We start from the raw sequence: 17,843 nt of genomic DNA, 5'->3' as shown, positions 1-17,843 counted from the left end.
ATTCATAAAAACATGCAGTTGTCATATTAGTGATAAAGTGACACAACATGGTATTATTTTTTTATTATGTCTCATTTGGTCAAAGTTAAATCATCTTTCTTCATCCTAGAACTCTTTTCGGTCACACTTCAGTATGGGGGTGATTCTCGCTTTTAACTACTACTTTTTCCCCTTATAAACTCTTAATTTGTTGCTTATTAATAGTTAGTATGGTAGTTGTTAGGTTTAGGTATTGGGAAGGGTTAGGGATGTAGAGTGTGGTCATTCAGAATAAGTGCTAATAAAAAGCCAATATGACAATAACAGGCATACAGACAACAACTAGTTAATAGTGAGAATTGTCCCCTATACTGAGGTGTTACGCTCTTTTCTGTCCCCTGTTCTTTGCAGACTTCCACCTCTTGTGAGTTAGTTGGAGAAACTGTTATTTGCCAGATTGATTTACCATCTATGTAAGCACAAAAAAAAACAATTTAAGGCACAAAAAAGTGGCTGACTCATGTTTCTATATGAAGTCAGAGACTAAACCAGAAAGAAGGCCAGCATTTCAGATCTGTGTTTTCAGTTGAAATGACTGGACCAGGTGATGTTGTTTTCTTGGGAGATGAGACGCTTAAGCAAGTGAGCATTCTCCTACAAAATAACAATTAAGAAAAAATTACTGAAGAATTCTTTCAACCATGTAATATTTTGTTAAAAAATGCATATGGGGATTAATCGTAATCGTGTTAAATGTACCATTTGGTGCCAGCATGACAATATTCTCCTCCAGGATGCCAGTGTCCAGAGAGAACTTTCTGAACTTCTCCACCAGGTCTTCACGTATTGTTGCAGTACGACCTGTTATCATGAAACAAGGTCTTTTAGCATCAAATGTTCATGAAAACCATCTCTTCTGTGCAGTTGGGACAAAGTGAGCTCTTACTGTAGAGTTTGTTGAGAACGTCAGATACACCTCCCTTGGTCTTAATGGTGTAAATGATGGCATATTCATCGTATTTGGCTTCAACCACACGCATATCATTGTCATTTCCCCAACCTGATAGATTGTGAAAACAAAGTATGATGATAACTTTATTACTTTATAAAAGGGTGTTAGATATTTTGCTCATAGAGAAATATCAGACTGTTAAATGTAAGGGACAGACGGCCTATAAAGCAGGAAACATACGCTGACTATAATAGACAAAGCGTCCTGGAGTTTCAGTTTTTTTGGCAAGAAAAGTCATCCTCCAGCAGGAACCGTCATCCCTAAGAAACAAATGAAGCGTTTTAATGCCATACTTTGACAATTATGAGAACAAAGGATCAAAAGCGTTTTTTAAATTGTAGCAAAGCAAAGAACACAATGTGTAACAGGTGAAAGATTACTTCAGACTAGCGATGTTGAGGTCAAGGTCTCCATCCATAGGCGTCAGCATGGAAGTGCCTATCTTCATGCTTGTCTTCTTATTGGCAAACCATTTTGCATTTGTAGCAAAGCCAACAAGATACCATTTTCCACCCACCTGAAGAGGAAAGAGTTGAAGCACAGGGATTAAATAACAGACTATAGCACAATGTTCCGTTCAAAAATTATAACCTAACTTTAATAAGATGAAAACTTTCCCAGTATCCATTATGCAAATATTAATGCCAGCCGGAGTAGAAAAGAATGTTATGTAATATTGCAAACCATACTAAAACAGCATTGCAAATCTATTGAAATGTACCTGCTCCAGGTCAAAGTCAGTCATGGGCATAACTTCAGCAGAGACAAACACTGCACATAGCAGAACACACATCATCTTCAACACAACACTCATCATGGCTGCAGAAGTGTAGGCTTCTCTTTCTGTAGGCTGTCTGAAGATTGGTTAAGCAATGCTGTCTGTGCTGAGAGAGGAATGCTAAGCCTCGTTTTATCCTGCAGCGTGAACCCCAAACCCTCCCCCTTTGCCCCTTTTTGTCCTTCCCACATAATTTCAGTTGTTATACAACCTCTCACTTGCCCGTGGGCAGTTTAATTATTGGTTTTAGTCTTCAGAATACCTTATAATAAGTGTTATCTAATACCTATACCTAAATGAACCATTTAATTTCATTTACAATAAGTTAATGTTTGTATGTGAAGCAGATATTTTTTTCCTGTGAGAAAGATTTGCTTTTAGATGTTTCTTGGAATTTTGGACGTGCAACATGTTTACTCCTTAAGAGGGGCTGGGCAGGCAGAATCTTGTTTGAAGAGTTACATCACAGGCTACATAACCTCACCAATAACATCGTTTTATAAGTAAACTTCTAAAAATGTTTTTTTTACCGAAACCTCAACACAATTGTGCAAAATTGCACAAAATATGACAAAACAGTTTCTTGACTGTGAAATTAACCTTACTGGGTTGCATGTGTGCATTGCTTATACCTGAAAGGTGCAATTTTGAAAACACACAAAACTTGAGATGACATCATAACTTTATTTCAATTGTTTGCATGCTGCTGAATAGTGTTTGCTCGCTGTTGTTTGAATCTGTGATGCGTCCTTTTTTCTTTTACTCAGAGCTTCTGCAATAAGACAGTGGTCAGTCAAGTCATTCCTGAAAGACAAAGCAATGACAGAATTGTTCAATTTAATAGTCAGACATTAAAACAATAGAAATGACCTGTGCAGCAATGCAAAGTTTATATTGTGTTACAAAACCTTAAAAATGTTATGCAAGTAAGCATGAATCTCTGTCAAAGAGAAAACGTGATGCTAACATAACAGGTTGCACAACTGGCTGAGGGCTGCACATTTTGGAAACGTAACATCTCTTTCAGCCAATCAGTCAATGTTACCCGACACCAAGCACGGACTCTGTACAGTTCTGAAGTTTTGAGCTTTTGAGTTGAAAGCAATTAATTTCAACAAACTGGTTTAAAAAACAATTCACTACAATACTGTAGTTCAACAGTACACTGCAGTGTATTGCATGATACATTGTATGTATCACATATATTCATAAAATATTCATATAGCCTAATTCAACCAAATATTTTTTTTATAAAAGGTTGAAAAATATGATATTTTTGTGATTAGGCCGCATTAAGCAGTACATCCGAGTGTAGTGTAAATATGGTTGGAGAGTGAAGGATTTTGTGTATGTCACCCTGTTACTCTTTCCAGGTGTAATTACCCTGAATGTCTGTGTTGTTTTGTGCCTGTGCCCCATCCGTAGTTAACATCTAGGACTATCTGTAAGGCAATCAACTGATCAACACACAGAATGGCCCTTGTGTCCCGTCCATTGTAAGTTCTCGAGTAGGAGGTCCTGATGGTATCTATCTATTGTATGAAGGCCATTTGTAACCAAAGTCTGGTCACACAGACTAACTGGGTTATGATCCAGGCTAAGAATGTAGAAGGTTGGCACGGAAACATCGCTACAGAACCAAGCCTTTAATAAATTATTTTCCCTGCAAGCTCTTGGTCCGTCTTCCTTCATTTATGTACTAGAAGCATTCTACATCGTTGAGCCAGCCATCGTCTGCTCAGCAACATTCAAGGAAAATCTAACAAGAGGCAACAGCTACTTTACCTTTGTGCTTTAGGCAGACATCTAGCCCAAGTGCAAGTTATGATGTGTTTTATATAAGTATGTGTGTTCCTTGGGATCCAAATCCACAACACTTCCTCCACCAATTGAGCTGCACTTTACACTGTTTTGTCTTATATAAAATGACATTTTTATGAAATTAGCTGCCTGTGAAATGTAATATACAAAAAAATGTACATCTTACCCAGCACCTTATCTTCAGACTCGCAAAAGCCTGTAAAAGAGTTTCGAGTTAAAACATGTTTGTAAATTGTAAGGCTACATAAAAAATAATCTGTCAAAAGTAGCATTTCTTTCTTACCGTAGTGGGGATACTGAAAAAGAAGGTCCAATCCAAAACCGAATATCTTTGCATGATCCTCAAATTTATCTATTGCATTATCAGGCACAATACCGGAACGTCCTTTAAAAGAAACAAAACTTTAAACCTATGTTTTTATTTCAAACTATGGTCTTTTGTTAAAGTTCATGTCTGCAAAATTAACTGTGGCCCTCCTGATGAAAAACAATTAAAATTCTAATGGTTTCTTTACTAATACCACCATCGGCGGTTTACCATCACAACCATTACAGGTTTCCATTAAAACCAATATAACTCCCATTAAAACTATTAAATCTATTACAATTTCTCTGATGGCTTTTATTGTTTTTTTATCAGCCGGGCTACATGTTATTGAAATATTATCCACCATGCAGTGACACAAGGATCTCAGCCTGACTGATGTGTTTATTGATATATTAGAATACTTACCATATAATTTCATGGTAATTTTCTTCCCTCTCTTGAACACCAGTATGGCATAGGAGCTGTAGTCCGTATCAAACACAATTAAATCCATATCATCAGCAGATCTCTTACCTGTAGTGGATGGAAAAATATTTTGTTTATGCATCTGTGTAGATTATAGGAAATGTTCAGTGTGGTTACAGTACTGTATTTCAACACTGCTTATCTCGGCTTGTTTTTTAATTCTCTTGATTATTTGGGTTTTAAAGGGTTGTAATTGACATCTGTTTATAACATGTGTCCGTAAGCAGACTAAGCCATTTTTACAAATACTCAATATAATTTAGATAAGACAGTCTTTGATGCTTTTGTCCGCATCTGACACCCACCTTTGAGAATGAACTGTCCTGGGGTCTTTGTGATCGTGTAGTTCTGACTGATCTTCCAACACTCAAAATTGCTGACATTAAGAAAATGCACGGTGAATGAACAAATGGGGAGGCATGACTTTTCTTGAAATTACATTCTTGCTAAATATTGCAAGAATAAAACTCAGCAATTTATACAAGATAAAACCGGTTGCATTACTTGTATTGTAACAGGTTTCTTCTTGACTATATGCAAAGTTTTGTAGATGCAGATCTTTTCATTATGTGATGGCATTTGTTTGAAGGGATTCATTTTGCGTCAGTGTTGTGCAATTGATTCATTTGTGCAATTTAGTAACATCATAAGATATTATCATGATATAAAATATGTATTTTTTAACAGTAAACAAACATGTTTTATTATGACAAAGACAACATTCTTACTGAAAATAGCAATAGGAGGTTAAAGTTAGTATGTTCTGAAATTAAAAAAAATTATGTAGGAAACTAAAAGGCAGAGAATAATTTGCTGAGTAACAACATTTTACAATTTAATTTAATAACATTTGCTAATGTTTAGTTTGAAGTACATCAGAGGTTTAGGTCAAATAAGAGAAGCCGGCCAGGCTTGAATGCAGCGTCAAGCTACATTTCTCCCCCTTGTGGCTAAAGTTCTACTCACAGTTTGGTTGTAGTGACAACAGACAGCTTGTTTCCATTATTTTCTAAATCTATAGTAGTGCTCTCCAGTTTAAAGCCCTTTTCCAGAAGTGTCTTACATCGTGACATGACAGAAACCAGGTACCACCTCCCACTCATCTAAAGAGCAACAAAATACATTTCTTAGACGGTTTCAAAGCAACAGCATAAACTAACGTTACTGCACATGCTTGCTTTTGTGGCCTAAACTTTTGCAGCCTCAAAGAACAGTGTCCCTGTATATTATTTCTCATAACAATCAAATAAATAAGAAGTAAATTACACTAGGTAGCCAGTTAAAAATATGTCTGGCTAATATTATGTTGGGTTACCAGGAGAATAACAATTTCCAGTAGCGGCATTAACACAGAGTGGCATAGCACTTTACGCGCAGAAGCCATCGGCACATTCCATTGTCTTAATGGAATGTCTGGTGGCACGTCCGGTCTGTCAGTCACATGTGCCACTCCGTCCGGTGTCGCGATGGCACGTGCCACTCAGTTTAGTGGCATGTCCGGTTTTCAGTGGTGTGTTAGGGTTAATGTCTTTTCACATACAGTCCGACATTTTTGTATCCATTTTTTCGTATTTAGTACTCGTTTGTACGGTGTCTCTGAATCACTTAAACTCCTCTCAGCCTGCTACGGATGCAAAAATTCTGAAAATCAATCACATTCATTTGATTGCACTTTATGTCACCTAGTCGATCACTTAATACACCAAGCAATCACAACAACAAAACAAAAAAAATGTCACATTAATGTCACAATTATGCTGCAGTCACTCCCGGAGGTGCCACAACATGTGTCCTTCACATCACATAATGCTGCCTGTTTAAAGGCATTGCAGTGGGGCTTTAACAAACATTACTAAGCATGAGCACGTTCGTGGGCTGGCCTTAACTTCCGGTACACATTCACAAAGTTCCTGTAGGCTATTTCTGACAACAGGAGAAAGAAATCGAGAAGAACCATCACTTGGCTAAACTTGTCTCTCCAATATTTTGAATTTAGACTGGATATCAAGCTCAACTGCAAGATGTACCAAACGGTTTCTTTAAATGCGAGCAAACTACAGGACACATTCAACTAAATATTATTTTAATTAAATGAACATACAACAAAATTCAACAAAACGTTTATTTAATACAATTATTACACAAAAAAATAATAATAGGCCTACAAATGAATATTAACATAAATTAAATATTAATGGGCCCTGTTATATTATTAGACACTAGTCAAACACAGACCACAAGTTAAAGGTACCGTTAGCAAGAAGGCTGACAATCAAAACAACAACAATGCTGAAGCTTGATGACGCTGTGAAGGAGCGGGGAATGAATGTGGTTTCTACGTCATGACAGGCGATCGCAAAAGGCCTGTCCGACCTGAAAAGTCTCAGCAAGATCAGACAGGCGGATGACATCAAAGAACCGCGAGAGCCATTCGAAACTAAACCTTTTATGGTTTTTCGAATCGCTCTCGCGGATATGACGCCATTGACAGGCGACTGCACAGCTCCGTGTCACTATTTAGAATGGCGATTTTTCCACGATTTACAAGTAGTTGGAAACATTTGAGATATGGTAAGTACTCAGCTGAACAAAATAAATAACACTAGCCTAGTGGTTTTGGGATCTTTTCCTGCAAAATTCTTACAAACTGCACCTTTAACTGCAGCCCACACGCATGTCCTTGAAACAATCTTGTATACGAATTATATTTAAACTACTCAACATTAATTCATTGCTGTTGAGTAGTTTTAATGTAATTTATTACAATTAATATGTGTTTAAATATAAATGAAATAGGAAAAAAGTTATGTTGATTGGAAGTTAACTTCGGGAAGCGTGTGTTTCCAATGAAACCGTCTATAGACTTCTTACAGAGAAAAATGATGTTTAAAGTCTGGGCATGTTATACCGTGCAAGAGAAATACCCTGTCAGTATGAACAATGTTAATTCCTAAGGCTGCACTTAAAAATGTGTGGTGACAAAAATGATTAATTTTAGTTATTAATTTTGAGTTGTTGAATTAAGTAATGTTGAAATATACCTGATTTATGTCGATGTTCTGACTTGGAGTTAATTTCTGAACAGCTTTTTCTGCTTCGGTTGGTTTTGGCTTCTGTGGCGGTCTTGGTTTAAACGAGGCTCTTCGTGTTTCACCATGCTCCAAAAGACTAAGCCATATCAGAACGAACAACAAATGCAGCCAGAAGCGCATCATCGCAGCTTTCAATCGGTTCCTTTAATATTTTGGTTTATTAGATCAGTTAATGCTTTTTTTAAATTACTTCTAAGTTAACTGTCCAGCGTCCACACACCGATCAGAATGATGAACCTTTGCTCAAGGTTTATCATTAACTTCCTAACAAACCCCCAAAATTGTGCAACTCTGATAACATAAATCCAGTCATTTATAAATAAAACAGTCATTTTGTTAGCATTTTTACAATTTAATGTATGCCAAAAACACATGTTAGATAAAGCAAGTAAACAGTGCACAGGGCCAGACATCCATTTTATGCTCAAATCTCAAAGTAATTTATAGCATATCACAATGGATCATGTGTTATTCAAATGCCATAAGTTGCCTTCATTTTCACCGAACAACTACATTACTGTCAAAGGATGTAACTTCTTGTTTTGCAGACGAAATATCTGATTTACATTTCTCTTGGCTTGAAGTTGAGAGCTACGCTGTTTATGCAGAACCGTTGGCCAGTTGGATCTGGACCATCATCAAAGACATGGCCAAGATGAGCATCACACTGCACGAAAAAAATCAAATGTTATAACGGTATCCTTAGCCATGAGATCAATTTACTTCAACCCAGGTTTTGAATTTAGTGGAATTGAAGTGGAACTATTACATTAGGACGCACAACACAACATTTTATGACATCATTGTCTCCTATACTCACATGTTTACAGATAACCTCTGTTCCAGTGCTACCAAGTGAGTTGTCAGGACGACGGACAATATTGGCATGACTCTCATCCTTTTCCCATGTCCCATGAGCCTCATAGAAGGATGGCCAACCGGCTCCAGCATCATATTTAACCTCTGAGCTGTTGGAGGCAAAGCCAAATCTGCTGAATTGTGTTCAGAATAGTTCAGTTTGTTTTATATAAATGAAATTATTAATGATCTAGTTGAAAACATCCACAACAATTTTCTTATTTCAAAATGATTTTTAGGACAGCTATCACTGTCTCCAATCGATTGAATGCTTACCTAAAAAGTGGGGAGTCACAGCATACACAATGGTACATGCCCACCTCATTGTGATTCAGATAGATCCCACTGAATGGCTACAAAATAAACATAAGGCTTTGCATCCATGGGGTTCTTAAAGAAAATAATAATATAGCCAACATTTCGAAAGTTTGTACACACCACTTCTGTGCCTTTTTCTCTAGTTACAACATACTGTTCTGGAGTCAGCTTCCTTTGCCAGTCTGTGGACCCATGGTCATAACGTGTCAAGGACAGCGAATCTGCACAAATATAATAATACATTTACAGAATAAGTGATTTTTTTACAGAGCAATTGTTTTGCAACAACTGAGCAATAACTTTTTTGTACTTTTGAAACCTCAGTTACAGTAGCCTGTACATTTGTGTTGTCTAAATCTTGCTATGTATATTATCATCAGCCAGACATTCGTTTTCCTGTGCTAGTCGGTACAAAGGTTGATTTGAGCCATTTCTCATCTGACGTTTCCATAAACAAACCACGTGGAATTTGTTTATTTTGGGGCCTTTCTTGTAAACCCACACAATGAAAAAAACTTTGAGTAATCAGATCACGCATGATCTAAAGTGCACAACCGCAGCATCTACTCATTATATAGGCTACTTTGCTTTTATAAATTGCGCGAACTAAACACTATGTAATAAAACTACCACAGTAATAATATCTAGCAGATGGTGTTAATATTTAATGTCAAATATTGATCGAAAAATTAACCTCCCCTACCCGGCGATGTAGAAATCGGCCGAATCCCTACAAATATCCTCTTCTTTGGTAATATTGATTTGACAGTTGCTCCATTGAAAAACACAGATGAGAAACGAAGAAGAAAACGTGACATATTTCTCGACATATCAGTTTATGCACTGGTGTGACTTTCTCGGAACTATCGTTTAACATAAGCGACTCATGAATTGACTGAAAAGAAGCAGAGCTCTGTTGTGTTCATTCCCTCTCTCACAGCTCGGGCACCTGCGAGCCGAAAGCAGCAGAAACTGGTCACAGCTAAGCTAACACACTTTATGGGTCACGGTCGTCCGGATCAAACTTTGCACATTGTCACTTGAGCAACAGCATCTAGCGCGTGAAGTTTTACAAATGCGGCTTCAAAAAAGAACTAATACATGTTTTTCTTATTCGTCTCATCGTTGTGTTCTCGTCCTGGTCATCATATAAGTTATATTTAATCGACTTTGACCTTAATAAGGAAGAGAAAACTTGACGTCTTCTATCAACTCCAAATGTAACAAAATCTGAATTGTATTGCGTGACGAAAACAATACAATTTCTAGGGGTTTCCATTACAAATACCTTTATTAACCAGCTTTTTACCATTATCAATACAAAAGCTTTTATGATTTTTTCAGTCAGATTATAGGAGTAGTTCACTTTCATAAGGAAAATCCTGTCATCATTTACTCACCTTGTCATTTCAAACCTGTATTTCTTTCTTCGGCAGAACACACAAGAAGATATTTTGAAGAATGTTCTTAACAGCCCGCCATTCACTTGTGATGGTTTCAATAGAAGTGAATGGGGTGCTGTGCTGTTCTGTTACCAACATTTTTCCTAATATCTTATTTTGCGTTCTGCAGAAGAAAAAAAGTCATACATGTTTGAAATGACAAGAGGGCGTGTGAACGTTGACAGAATATTCATATTGAAGGTGAACTACTCCTTTAATCGTTTTCTATGGTTCTATGTGCCATATAACATCCTATGAATAGAACCCAATACATGACCCACAAGGACAACTCCTAATATGACCATTAAATCTATTAAAATGTCTGTGATGCTTTCTATTTTTATTTATTTAACAATGAGAGACAATGTCAGGCACCAGTTTTGAAATTTATTGGAACAAACTAAATCACATTCACTTTCTAATAATATAATAGTCTATAATAAAATATGAAATTATGTATTAACCCAAATCGCACGGCGCTTATTTTTTATAATCAATCATTTTATAATTAAGGCACAGTACAGTAGCTGGTGCTGTTAAATGCTTTGATATGCTAGAGCTGCTGCTGAATTGCTTTTCATGAGGTTGCCAGGTTGGTGAATGAGATCTATGATGTAGTTCTCAGGCCGAGTGTAACCATAAGGTTTTTTTGGACCATTGATAAGCAGGATTTCATTCCAGGCACGATTGTATTGTCCTCTCACGAGACTGCACCTCAATCCAATTCTATCGGCAAGAACCTAAAATGAATTGAAAAGTCAATCTGTTATAGACAGCTGGGCGATATATGTTTTCATTTATGTTGATAAGAGCATCGGTTTCCATTTGAGTAAGAATTCAGAATTTTCGAGTAACATACTCTAATATTGTGATGTAAATCAAATGTTCAAATTATCTAATTTAAACCATCACATATAGTCTAAAGACATACTAACGTTTAATGATGTTTCTACAAATCTCTGCATACCTTAAAAAGCAGTGCTCTGTGAAAGTAGATGCCCTTTTTTATCTTGCCTATCGGAATGATGTTTGAATTGATTTCAAGCTTCAGTTTGCTGATGTGCAGTTCCCATAGAAAGTCATGCAGTTTCTCTGGCTCGACCTGTCCACCCATCGCATCACAAACCAACCTGTGAAAAAATAACATCACCTGTCACATTGCCTTGCATTGTTTGTTAGGAAATACTAAAAGGAGTCTGTTTTAAGCATCTTGAAACATACACAGCTAAAGCAGTATACATCTTGGCATCATCCAGAGGCAAGACAGATTTGACTGCCTGTTTGACAAGGTTATGAAACTCAGCATCATACGGCAGCTTCCACCCTTCCTCCAGAACCACTTCCTGCTGGGGTTTAATCTCCTCTTCATCCTTCTTTTCCTCTTTTTGACCCTTTCCCTTCATTTTACTTAAGAAAAAGTTAAAGATATTACGAAAAAAAATGAGAGAAAGATTTCTAGATAGATTCCTGTATCTTGACTGATAGAGCAAGTTAGTAGTAATGCAAGTTAGAGTCATGCTTTTGATTCCTATAAAACATATAAATAAATAAATAAATACATCAAATGTATAGCCTAAGACATTGAATGCACTATAAGTTGCTTTGGATTTAAGTGTGTGAGAAATGTAAATAACAAACACACACATGGGTGTTTTACTGCTCCGTTTGCTGCTCATAACTGATGAGGTGCCAGTTTCTGTCGGACTGTCTTGTTTACGCTCATCGGGTCCTTTGGGAATCAATCTAATGAAAAAGAAACAAAGAATAAAAAATTTGAACCTTTATGAAGGTAACAAGTAAACATTGATTTGTGTTAAGCTGTGGAAAAGGTGTTTCGAAGACCTCTGTGCTCAATTGGCAACTGATTTGGATGTTACTACCGAACCCATAAACCCAGAGATCGACGCATCAGAACAAGCACCGAAAACTTTTATAAAGCAAAATAAGTGTGCTGTTTGTAATTTAAAGTATTTTCAAGTCTGAAAACAAATGCCGCTATTTGGGCCTTTAGTGAGCGGTGGGGGGTCGGTGCAGAATTCCCATTTTTCCTGTGGGAGCCCTAGGTCACATTCCAAGCCGCTGCATGCCAAAGAATTTCCCCTTGGGTCAAATTCATCTATCCACATCTATCTGTTGTGCAACAGAGAGGTATTTGATATTCAAGTGACAGTGTGCTGCTTTAGACCTAATGCTGTGGAAGGGGACAGACTGTGAAAGTCTTTATCCTTCACAAAGGGCTTGTTTCTCTCTGAAGGAAGATCAGAAGTTAAAAAGTGCTATTTGTGTGTAAATCTAAATACTAATGAAGGAAAGAAATAAGACTAGTTTAATGTGTTTTTAAATAAATGTTCCTTCAAAATGAGGGGGTTAGATCTTTTAGCAAAGAGTAAAGTACAGTGGGATGTGAGAGTAATTTGAAATTGTTTGGATCAGATGTTGCAAAAGCATGACCCTTGGCATTAACGTACTGATCTGGCTGTTTTCCATTAACCGCAATGATGGCTCGATGTTGGTTGACAGACTGTTTAGATAGATCCTCTAAGGTAGGAACCTGCTGACCCATTCTTATCTGAAGAAAGAAGAGAAAGAAAGAGATGAATGTTAGAGACAAAATCATTGATTTGTCGAACCTCTGGCATTAAAGATTTTTGACAACATTTTCATTTGTACCTGTCCAGGGTCATAGAAGCCATCAGTGGTTATATCAGTGGGTGGAAGGTGTCCTGTCAGACTATACTTCAATGAAAGACTGTTGTCCTGGAGTTTCTGCAGTGCTACCTCACTTAACTTGCTTTTACGGTGAACTGACAGATTGATTTCCTGGAGTATTTCCAGAGCTCTGGAAGATTGTTTACACCAAAACAAAACAAATGGCTGATAATATGTGTAATTTGAATACATGAGAAATTAAGGCTATTTTAGAAGCAAATAAGTTATTAACATTTTAAACATTTTGGTTAACATAAAAAATACTGTATTACAGTAATGAGAATACAATCACTATTACAAATATTTGGAATTACATTAAAATAATGTGCTTACTTATAAAGAAAATAATGCAAAAATGGTCTTAAAGGAACAGTACACCCCAAAATTGTTCAGATGAACACGGAGAAAGATATTAGGAAGAATGATTGTAACCACATAGTTCTTGGCCAACATTGACTATCATTGTAGGAAAAATTGCTTTACATTTTTTTTGTTCTGTTAAACACAAAATAAAATATTTTTAAGATTGTTGGAAAGCAAACCGTTCTGGGCACTTTTGAACACTGTAATTCTTCATAATATGGTGAAGTATAGTGAAGAGTATATATGAGTATAGTGAATATGAGTATAGTGAATAACTGCATTCTTCCGAATATCTTTCTCTGTGCTCATCAGAACAAAGAATGTATACAGATTAGGAAAAACCCAAGGGTGAGTAAATAATGACAGCATATTTATTTTTGAGCGATCAGTCCCTTTTAAAATAGACTTTATTTTTATGTAAAAACTTTTGTTAAAAATTGTGTTAAATGCCTAAATGTTTTTTTGACATTTATTCAAAAAAGTACATTCAAAAACAAGTTTCTAGAAATATCTGACACTGGGCCTTTACTGACATCTACTGGTTCTGCTCCAAGTTAACAGTATCTTGTAAATGTCTAAATCACTTTAAAACCATATTTAAAAATGGTATTGTGTCAGACCCATTTAAGGTATGAGTAATTATTCATAGATTAAAATAATTCTGACAGTTTATGCTCTTATATATATATACAAAAAAAAGTTTCTAAAAGGACATTGGATTAGCATAAAATTGTGCTCACCCTGCATTGCACATTTCTATGGCAGTTATTTCATCATTTGCACACACACTAACAGCCCAGCAAGCATTCCTCCGAACATCGGCATTGATTGATCTGAGCAATTTGATCAAATGTGTCAGACCTCCAACATTTCTCAGCTGTACATACAAAACAAGACAAATCAAACCACACGTATCACAGAAATGCCCTTCATAACCCTTACCCAGAAACTAAATACTGCCTTTTCTTATGCATTATACACATATTACTGATAAGCTGTAACGACTCCAGAGACCTTTAAAATTGACCTCAGTGACATTACCTCTTGCCTGGCCTCTGCATCACAGGCCAGTGAGGCCACAGCCTGCGTTGCACTGATGAGCGTGTGGTTGTCACTGGAGTGTAGCAGTTCCACCAACGCTGGCATAGCTCCATGGGCCAGAATGCAGCTGCGCAGCTCCTCCTGCTTTGCCATGTTTGTGCAGACCACTGCCGCATGCACAGCTGCCCATGCGCAGCTGTCTCGCAGCTGTCGCACCAGAAGCTTGTCTCCCCCGGCGTCGTACACTGCACTGGACATTGGGCAGCGAAACATACCGAACAAAGCGGTATAAAAACAGCTTTGTTCCAGCAGCTATAACTCAGTTGTATAAGGACAGGTTTTAGGAAATGATTGGTTTTTTTTATTTATTTTTATTAAACAAACTTTTTATTTAAATTTTTATGATGTTTACTTATTGTTTTAATCGAATCTATTTTTTTTGTCATGCTGGGAACTTTAAAGCACTTTTTATTATAAATATTTGATTATATTATACAATGTTTGTTTATTGTTTTTGATTATGTAAACTCACAACACTGCAAATCAAATCTACCTTACATATAAAGTTGACTTGACCTGATACACGCTACTCTTATTACTGTAATGATTAGTCTATATTTTCAAGACAAGCACACTTGAAATTATTAATGTTGACTATATAATCTTGTTATGAACAGATGTTTGAAACATGAACTCACTATGCATTAAGCTTGTTGTTGTCGGTCAGCCCGGATAGGGCCTCGGCTGCCGCCGTTCTTAACTCACTTCCCTCGCTGTTCAGCAGTCGTACGATGAGCTTTATCGCATCTGAAACATACAGACCTTCATCATCTTTTCGGTGGAAATCTCAGTTGACACAAAAGGACAACACGGATCATTTAGACAAAAATGAAGTCAGATTAAATTAAAGAGAGAATTCAGAACAAGGTACTGTTTCTGATGCTTGGATTTAAATGAGATTACCCAGACTTCTGAAAATGTCTCTGCTGGACAGGTTCTTGCTAACGGTTGCAACAGCTTGACATGTTGCTATGCGTATGTTATCATTCTCCTGTGTAAGAAGGTCAGTGAGGGCCTTTTCGACATTTTGTCCGTGCAGGATTTTTCTGATCTCACCTTGATGGGATAAAACCAATTATATTTATATACAATCTGGATTAGTATACACTGCAAAAATGTCGTGTTACCTAATAAGGCATTAAAAACATTGTTTAGTGAACTTTATTACAGTAATTTTTAAATGGATGGTTTATCAAAAATAAAAAATAAATGATATACCCTTTTGTCATTCAAAACCTGTATAGGACTAAATTAAGTATATATGTGGGGAATAATATAGAAGATATTTTGAGAAATGTTGTTTGGTTACCAACGTTCTTCAGAATGTCTTCTTTTGTGTTCGGCAGAGGAATGAATAAATAATGAAAGAATATTCTGGAGAACTTCCCCATTAATTGATCAGGTAGCTTTTTGAGCATTCTCACTTTTTATAATAATCTAAAAAATTTGAAAGAAAAAGCTCATATGTGTGTGATTCCCTACCGTTTTGTGCCACTCTTGCTATGGCTTTGACTGCATTAGCCTGCACCTCAGGCAATGTGGGTGTGATGACAAATTGCAGCAAGTGTTCTAAGCCGCCCACCCCCTGAATAAGCCACACGGACTCGCTGTCTTCCAAACAGTTGGAGATAACCTTAAGAGCCACCCCATGCAGGTCATGAAACTCCTGTAGGGAGGAGATATACTGCTAGTTTATAATGCAAGCTGGTTGACTTTTGCCTTAAATGCCAAATTAGTTTGATCTTTCCCTTGCCTTGCATGAAGTTGCTGAAAATTCTTTATTATCAAGTCCATATTTTATACATATCATTTATTGCTTGTAATGTAGAAGACTAAGATATGTTGTCAAAAATTACTCATACATATTTCATATGACAACAAATGGCCTACTTTGTTTGCAAGGACCTCCAGGATTTTGTTAAGGCCCTGTGCATTCCTGAAGGCCACAAGGCTCTCGCGGTCACTGGTAATGGTCTCGATGGTACGCATGGCAAGCTGCTGGATAACAGGGAACTCTGAGCACAACAGATCCAGAAGCGGAGGAAACCCATTTAGCCCGGGCACGGCCGCTCGATTCTGAAAGTCCTGAGTGTGCGTAAGGCAGCAAAGAACACAGATCAATTATTGTAACTGCATCCTTCTGGAATTCAAAATCTTGACAGACGATCAAATGTCTGTGACATAATTTTCAGAATACAAAGCATTTCAAACTTAATTTTTTCTAACATCAGAATTGCAAGTTTCATATATTACATCGCTTACAAATCCCTTTTATCTTAATATACAACAGACCTTCGGGCTGTATCTAATATCTTTTGTCTTACTTGTACAAGATTAAAGATGCACTCTGCCGAATTCTTTTTCACATCGGCATCAGGGTTGCACAAGAGGCGGATGAGAGGTTCAAGTCCTTTATGCTCAAATATTTGGACTTTGAATGTGCAGTCGACAGACAAGAAAGCCAAACACAACGTGGCGAATTCAAGCACCACAAGGTCCTCTGTGAGGTGTCATGTAAAAGAAGAACGCAAACACATATGAGCTAACGAAAAATCTCATAACAAAATTGAAAATACTCAAATATATATGTACCTTGAGGTGATAGTTTGCTGATAATTGCAGGCATCACATCCATTGACTTCAAACCTTTTTTAACCTCACCTGTTTAAATGTAAAATCCTTAAATATGAATAAAAACCATGTCTCGAACAATCTCTTATTCATTTATTTTATTTTATTTTTCTGCTGTACTTACAGTTAGAAGCCATGACCCCCAGTGCCATGACAGCTTTCTTCTGCACGATCTTGTCCTCGTGAGATATGAGGCGAGACAGAGGTTCAACTGCCCCCAAACCCATCAGAGAACTCTTATTCTCATCACCTAAAAATATAATCACAACAGCAAAACACACAGAGGTCAACAAAACAGCAATGCGGGGGAACATGGCGCACGCCCTTTTTTCTGGAAAACTGCCTGAAAAAGACTAGATGATGCTGTTACCTTTTTCTGCAAATTTGTGGATGGCTTCACAAGCTTTTGCCAACACGTCCTCTTCGGGGGAACTGAGCATGAGGACTGCGGTTGCCGCATTCTTGCTCTCGATAGACAAAGGGTCGAACTGAAAGAATATCACTTCACACTAAACATTTAGTTTTTCAAGCATGAAGTGCACAGTAGTGTAGAAAATGTTCTCACCACATCTTTAGGAAATGACTCAGGCTCCTTTTTGACTTTTTTACCCATTCAGAGGTCAAATAGTTCAACCCACATATATGCCGGGGTTTACTTCACAAATACCTTAAAACAAGAGCAAAAACAGAACAAGTGATCAATGCATTAAAATAAATAAATATAAATGATTTAAATAACTAAGTAAAATGAATTAAAAAGTACGGTCATTTCCGCAAAGCACACCTGCTAAACTGTAAGCATACGGTCAGGGTGTTTGGCTTGCTGCTGTTGCTAGGAGACTGGTGCAATTTGTCGTCTCGCCTGAAGGTGGGGCAAGAATCCCTCTAATAGGTTCACTCCCTTATTTGTTTGAATTTGTTTATATGCCGCTCGAGAACAGTTAGG

General features: G+C 37.0%; 4 protein-coding genes across 7 annotated transcripts; all 4 read right to left on the bottom strand.

Annotated features, from left to right (window-relative positions):
• Positions 1 to 48: 48 nt before the first annotated feature.
• Positions 49 to 2,280, bottom strand: ptgdsb.1 (prostaglandin D2 synthase b, tandem duplicate 1). Its single transcript, XM_056738400.1, has 6 exons — positions 1,713 to 2,280; positions 1,372 to 1,508; positions 1,172 to 1,251; positions 926 to 1,039; positions 739 to 840; positions 49 to 633 (listed from the first exon to the last, which is right to left on the bottom strand). Exons 1-6 carry the CDS (start codon positions 1,806 to 1,808, stop codon positions 614 to 616), a joined length of 549 nt encoding a protein of 182 aa, XP_056594378.1. The 5' UTR covers positions 1,809 to 2,280; the 3' UTR covers positions 49 to 613.
• A 153-nt stretch (positions 2,281 to 2,433) lies between these two features.
• Positions 2,434 to 7,723, bottom strand: c8g (complement component 8, gamma polypeptide). The gene is made up of 7 exons (XM_056738396.1): positions 7,425 to 7,723; positions 5,350 to 5,486; positions 4,689 to 4,759; positions 4,324 to 4,431; positions 3,874 to 3,975; positions 3,757 to 3,786; positions 2,434 to 2,573 (listed from the first exon to the last, which is right to left on the bottom strand). Exons 1-7 carry the CDS (start codon positions 7,596 to 7,598, stop codon positions 2,563 to 2,565), a joined length of 633 nt encoding a protein of 210 aa, XP_056594374.1. The 5' UTR covers positions 7,599 to 7,723; the 3' UTR covers positions 2,434 to 2,562.
• Positions 7,724 to 7,843: 120 nt separating this feature from the next.
• Positions 7,844 to 9,893, bottom strand: msrb2 (methionine sulfoxide reductase B2). Of its 3 annotated transcripts, none has more exons than XM_056738397.1 (5): positions 9,355 to 9,893; positions 8,772 to 8,872; positions 8,610 to 8,686; positions 8,296 to 8,467; positions 7,844 to 8,142 (listed from the first exon to the last, which is right to left on the bottom strand). In XM_056738397.1, exons 1-5 carry the CDS (start codon positions 9,479 to 9,481, stop codon positions 8,038 to 8,040), a joined length of 582 nt encoding a protein of 193 aa, XP_056594375.1. In that variant the 5' UTR covers positions 9,482 to 9,893; the 3' UTR covers positions 7,844 to 8,037. The 3 variants fall into 3 exon arrangements, with proteins under 3 accessions (XP_056594375.1, XP_056594376.1, XP_056594377.1); XM_056738398.1 differs by having other exon boundaries at positions 8,296 to 8,464; XM_056738399.1 differs by having other exon boundaries at positions 7,852 to 8,142; positions 8,296 to 8,443; positions 9,355 to 9,885.
• A 730-nt stretch (positions 9,894 to 10,623) lies between these two features.
• On the bottom strand, positions 10,624 to 17,827 carry armc3 (armadillo repeat containing 3). Of its 2 annotated transcripts, none has more exons than XM_056738001.1 (18): positions 17,682 to 17,827; positions 17,463 to 17,564; positions 17,268 to 17,385; positions 17,022 to 17,147; positions 16,859 to 16,927; positions 16,591 to 16,766; positions 16,157 to 16,351; positions 15,749 to 15,932; positions 15,170 to 15,322; positions 14,905 to 15,013; positions 14,207 to 14,456; positions 13,906 to 14,042; positions 12,764 to 12,932; positions 12,562 to 12,662; positions 11,738 to 11,836; positions 11,315 to 11,500; positions 11,061 to 11,223; positions 10,624 to 10,833 (listed from the first exon to the last, which is right to left on the bottom strand). In XM_056738001.1, exons 2-18 carry the CDS (start codon positions 17,508 to 17,510, stop codon positions 10,630 to 10,632), a joined length of 2,487 nt encoding a protein of 828 aa, XP_056593979.1. In that variant the 5' UTR covers positions 17,511 to 17,564; positions 17,682 to 17,827; the 3' UTR covers positions 10,624 to 10,629. The 2 variants fall into 2 exon arrangements, with proteins under 2 accessions (XP_056593979.1, XP_056593980.1); XM_056738002.1 differs by lacking the exon at positions 17,682 to 17,827 and adding an exon at positions 17,661 to 17,672.
• Positions 17,828 to 17,843: the final 16 nt, after the last annotated feature.

This window comes from Triplophysa dalaica, chromosome 23 (assembly GCF_015846415.1).
Source record: "Triplophysa dalaica isolate WHDGS20190420 chromosome 23, ASM1584641v1, whole genome shotgun sequence".
Lineage (NCBI taxonomy): Eukaryota > Metazoa > Chordata > Actinopteri > Cypriniformes > Nemacheilidae > Triplophysa > Triplophysa dalaica.
Note: the sequence above shows the minus strand (reverse complement) of the source record. Positions and strands in the feature narration are given on the sequence as shown.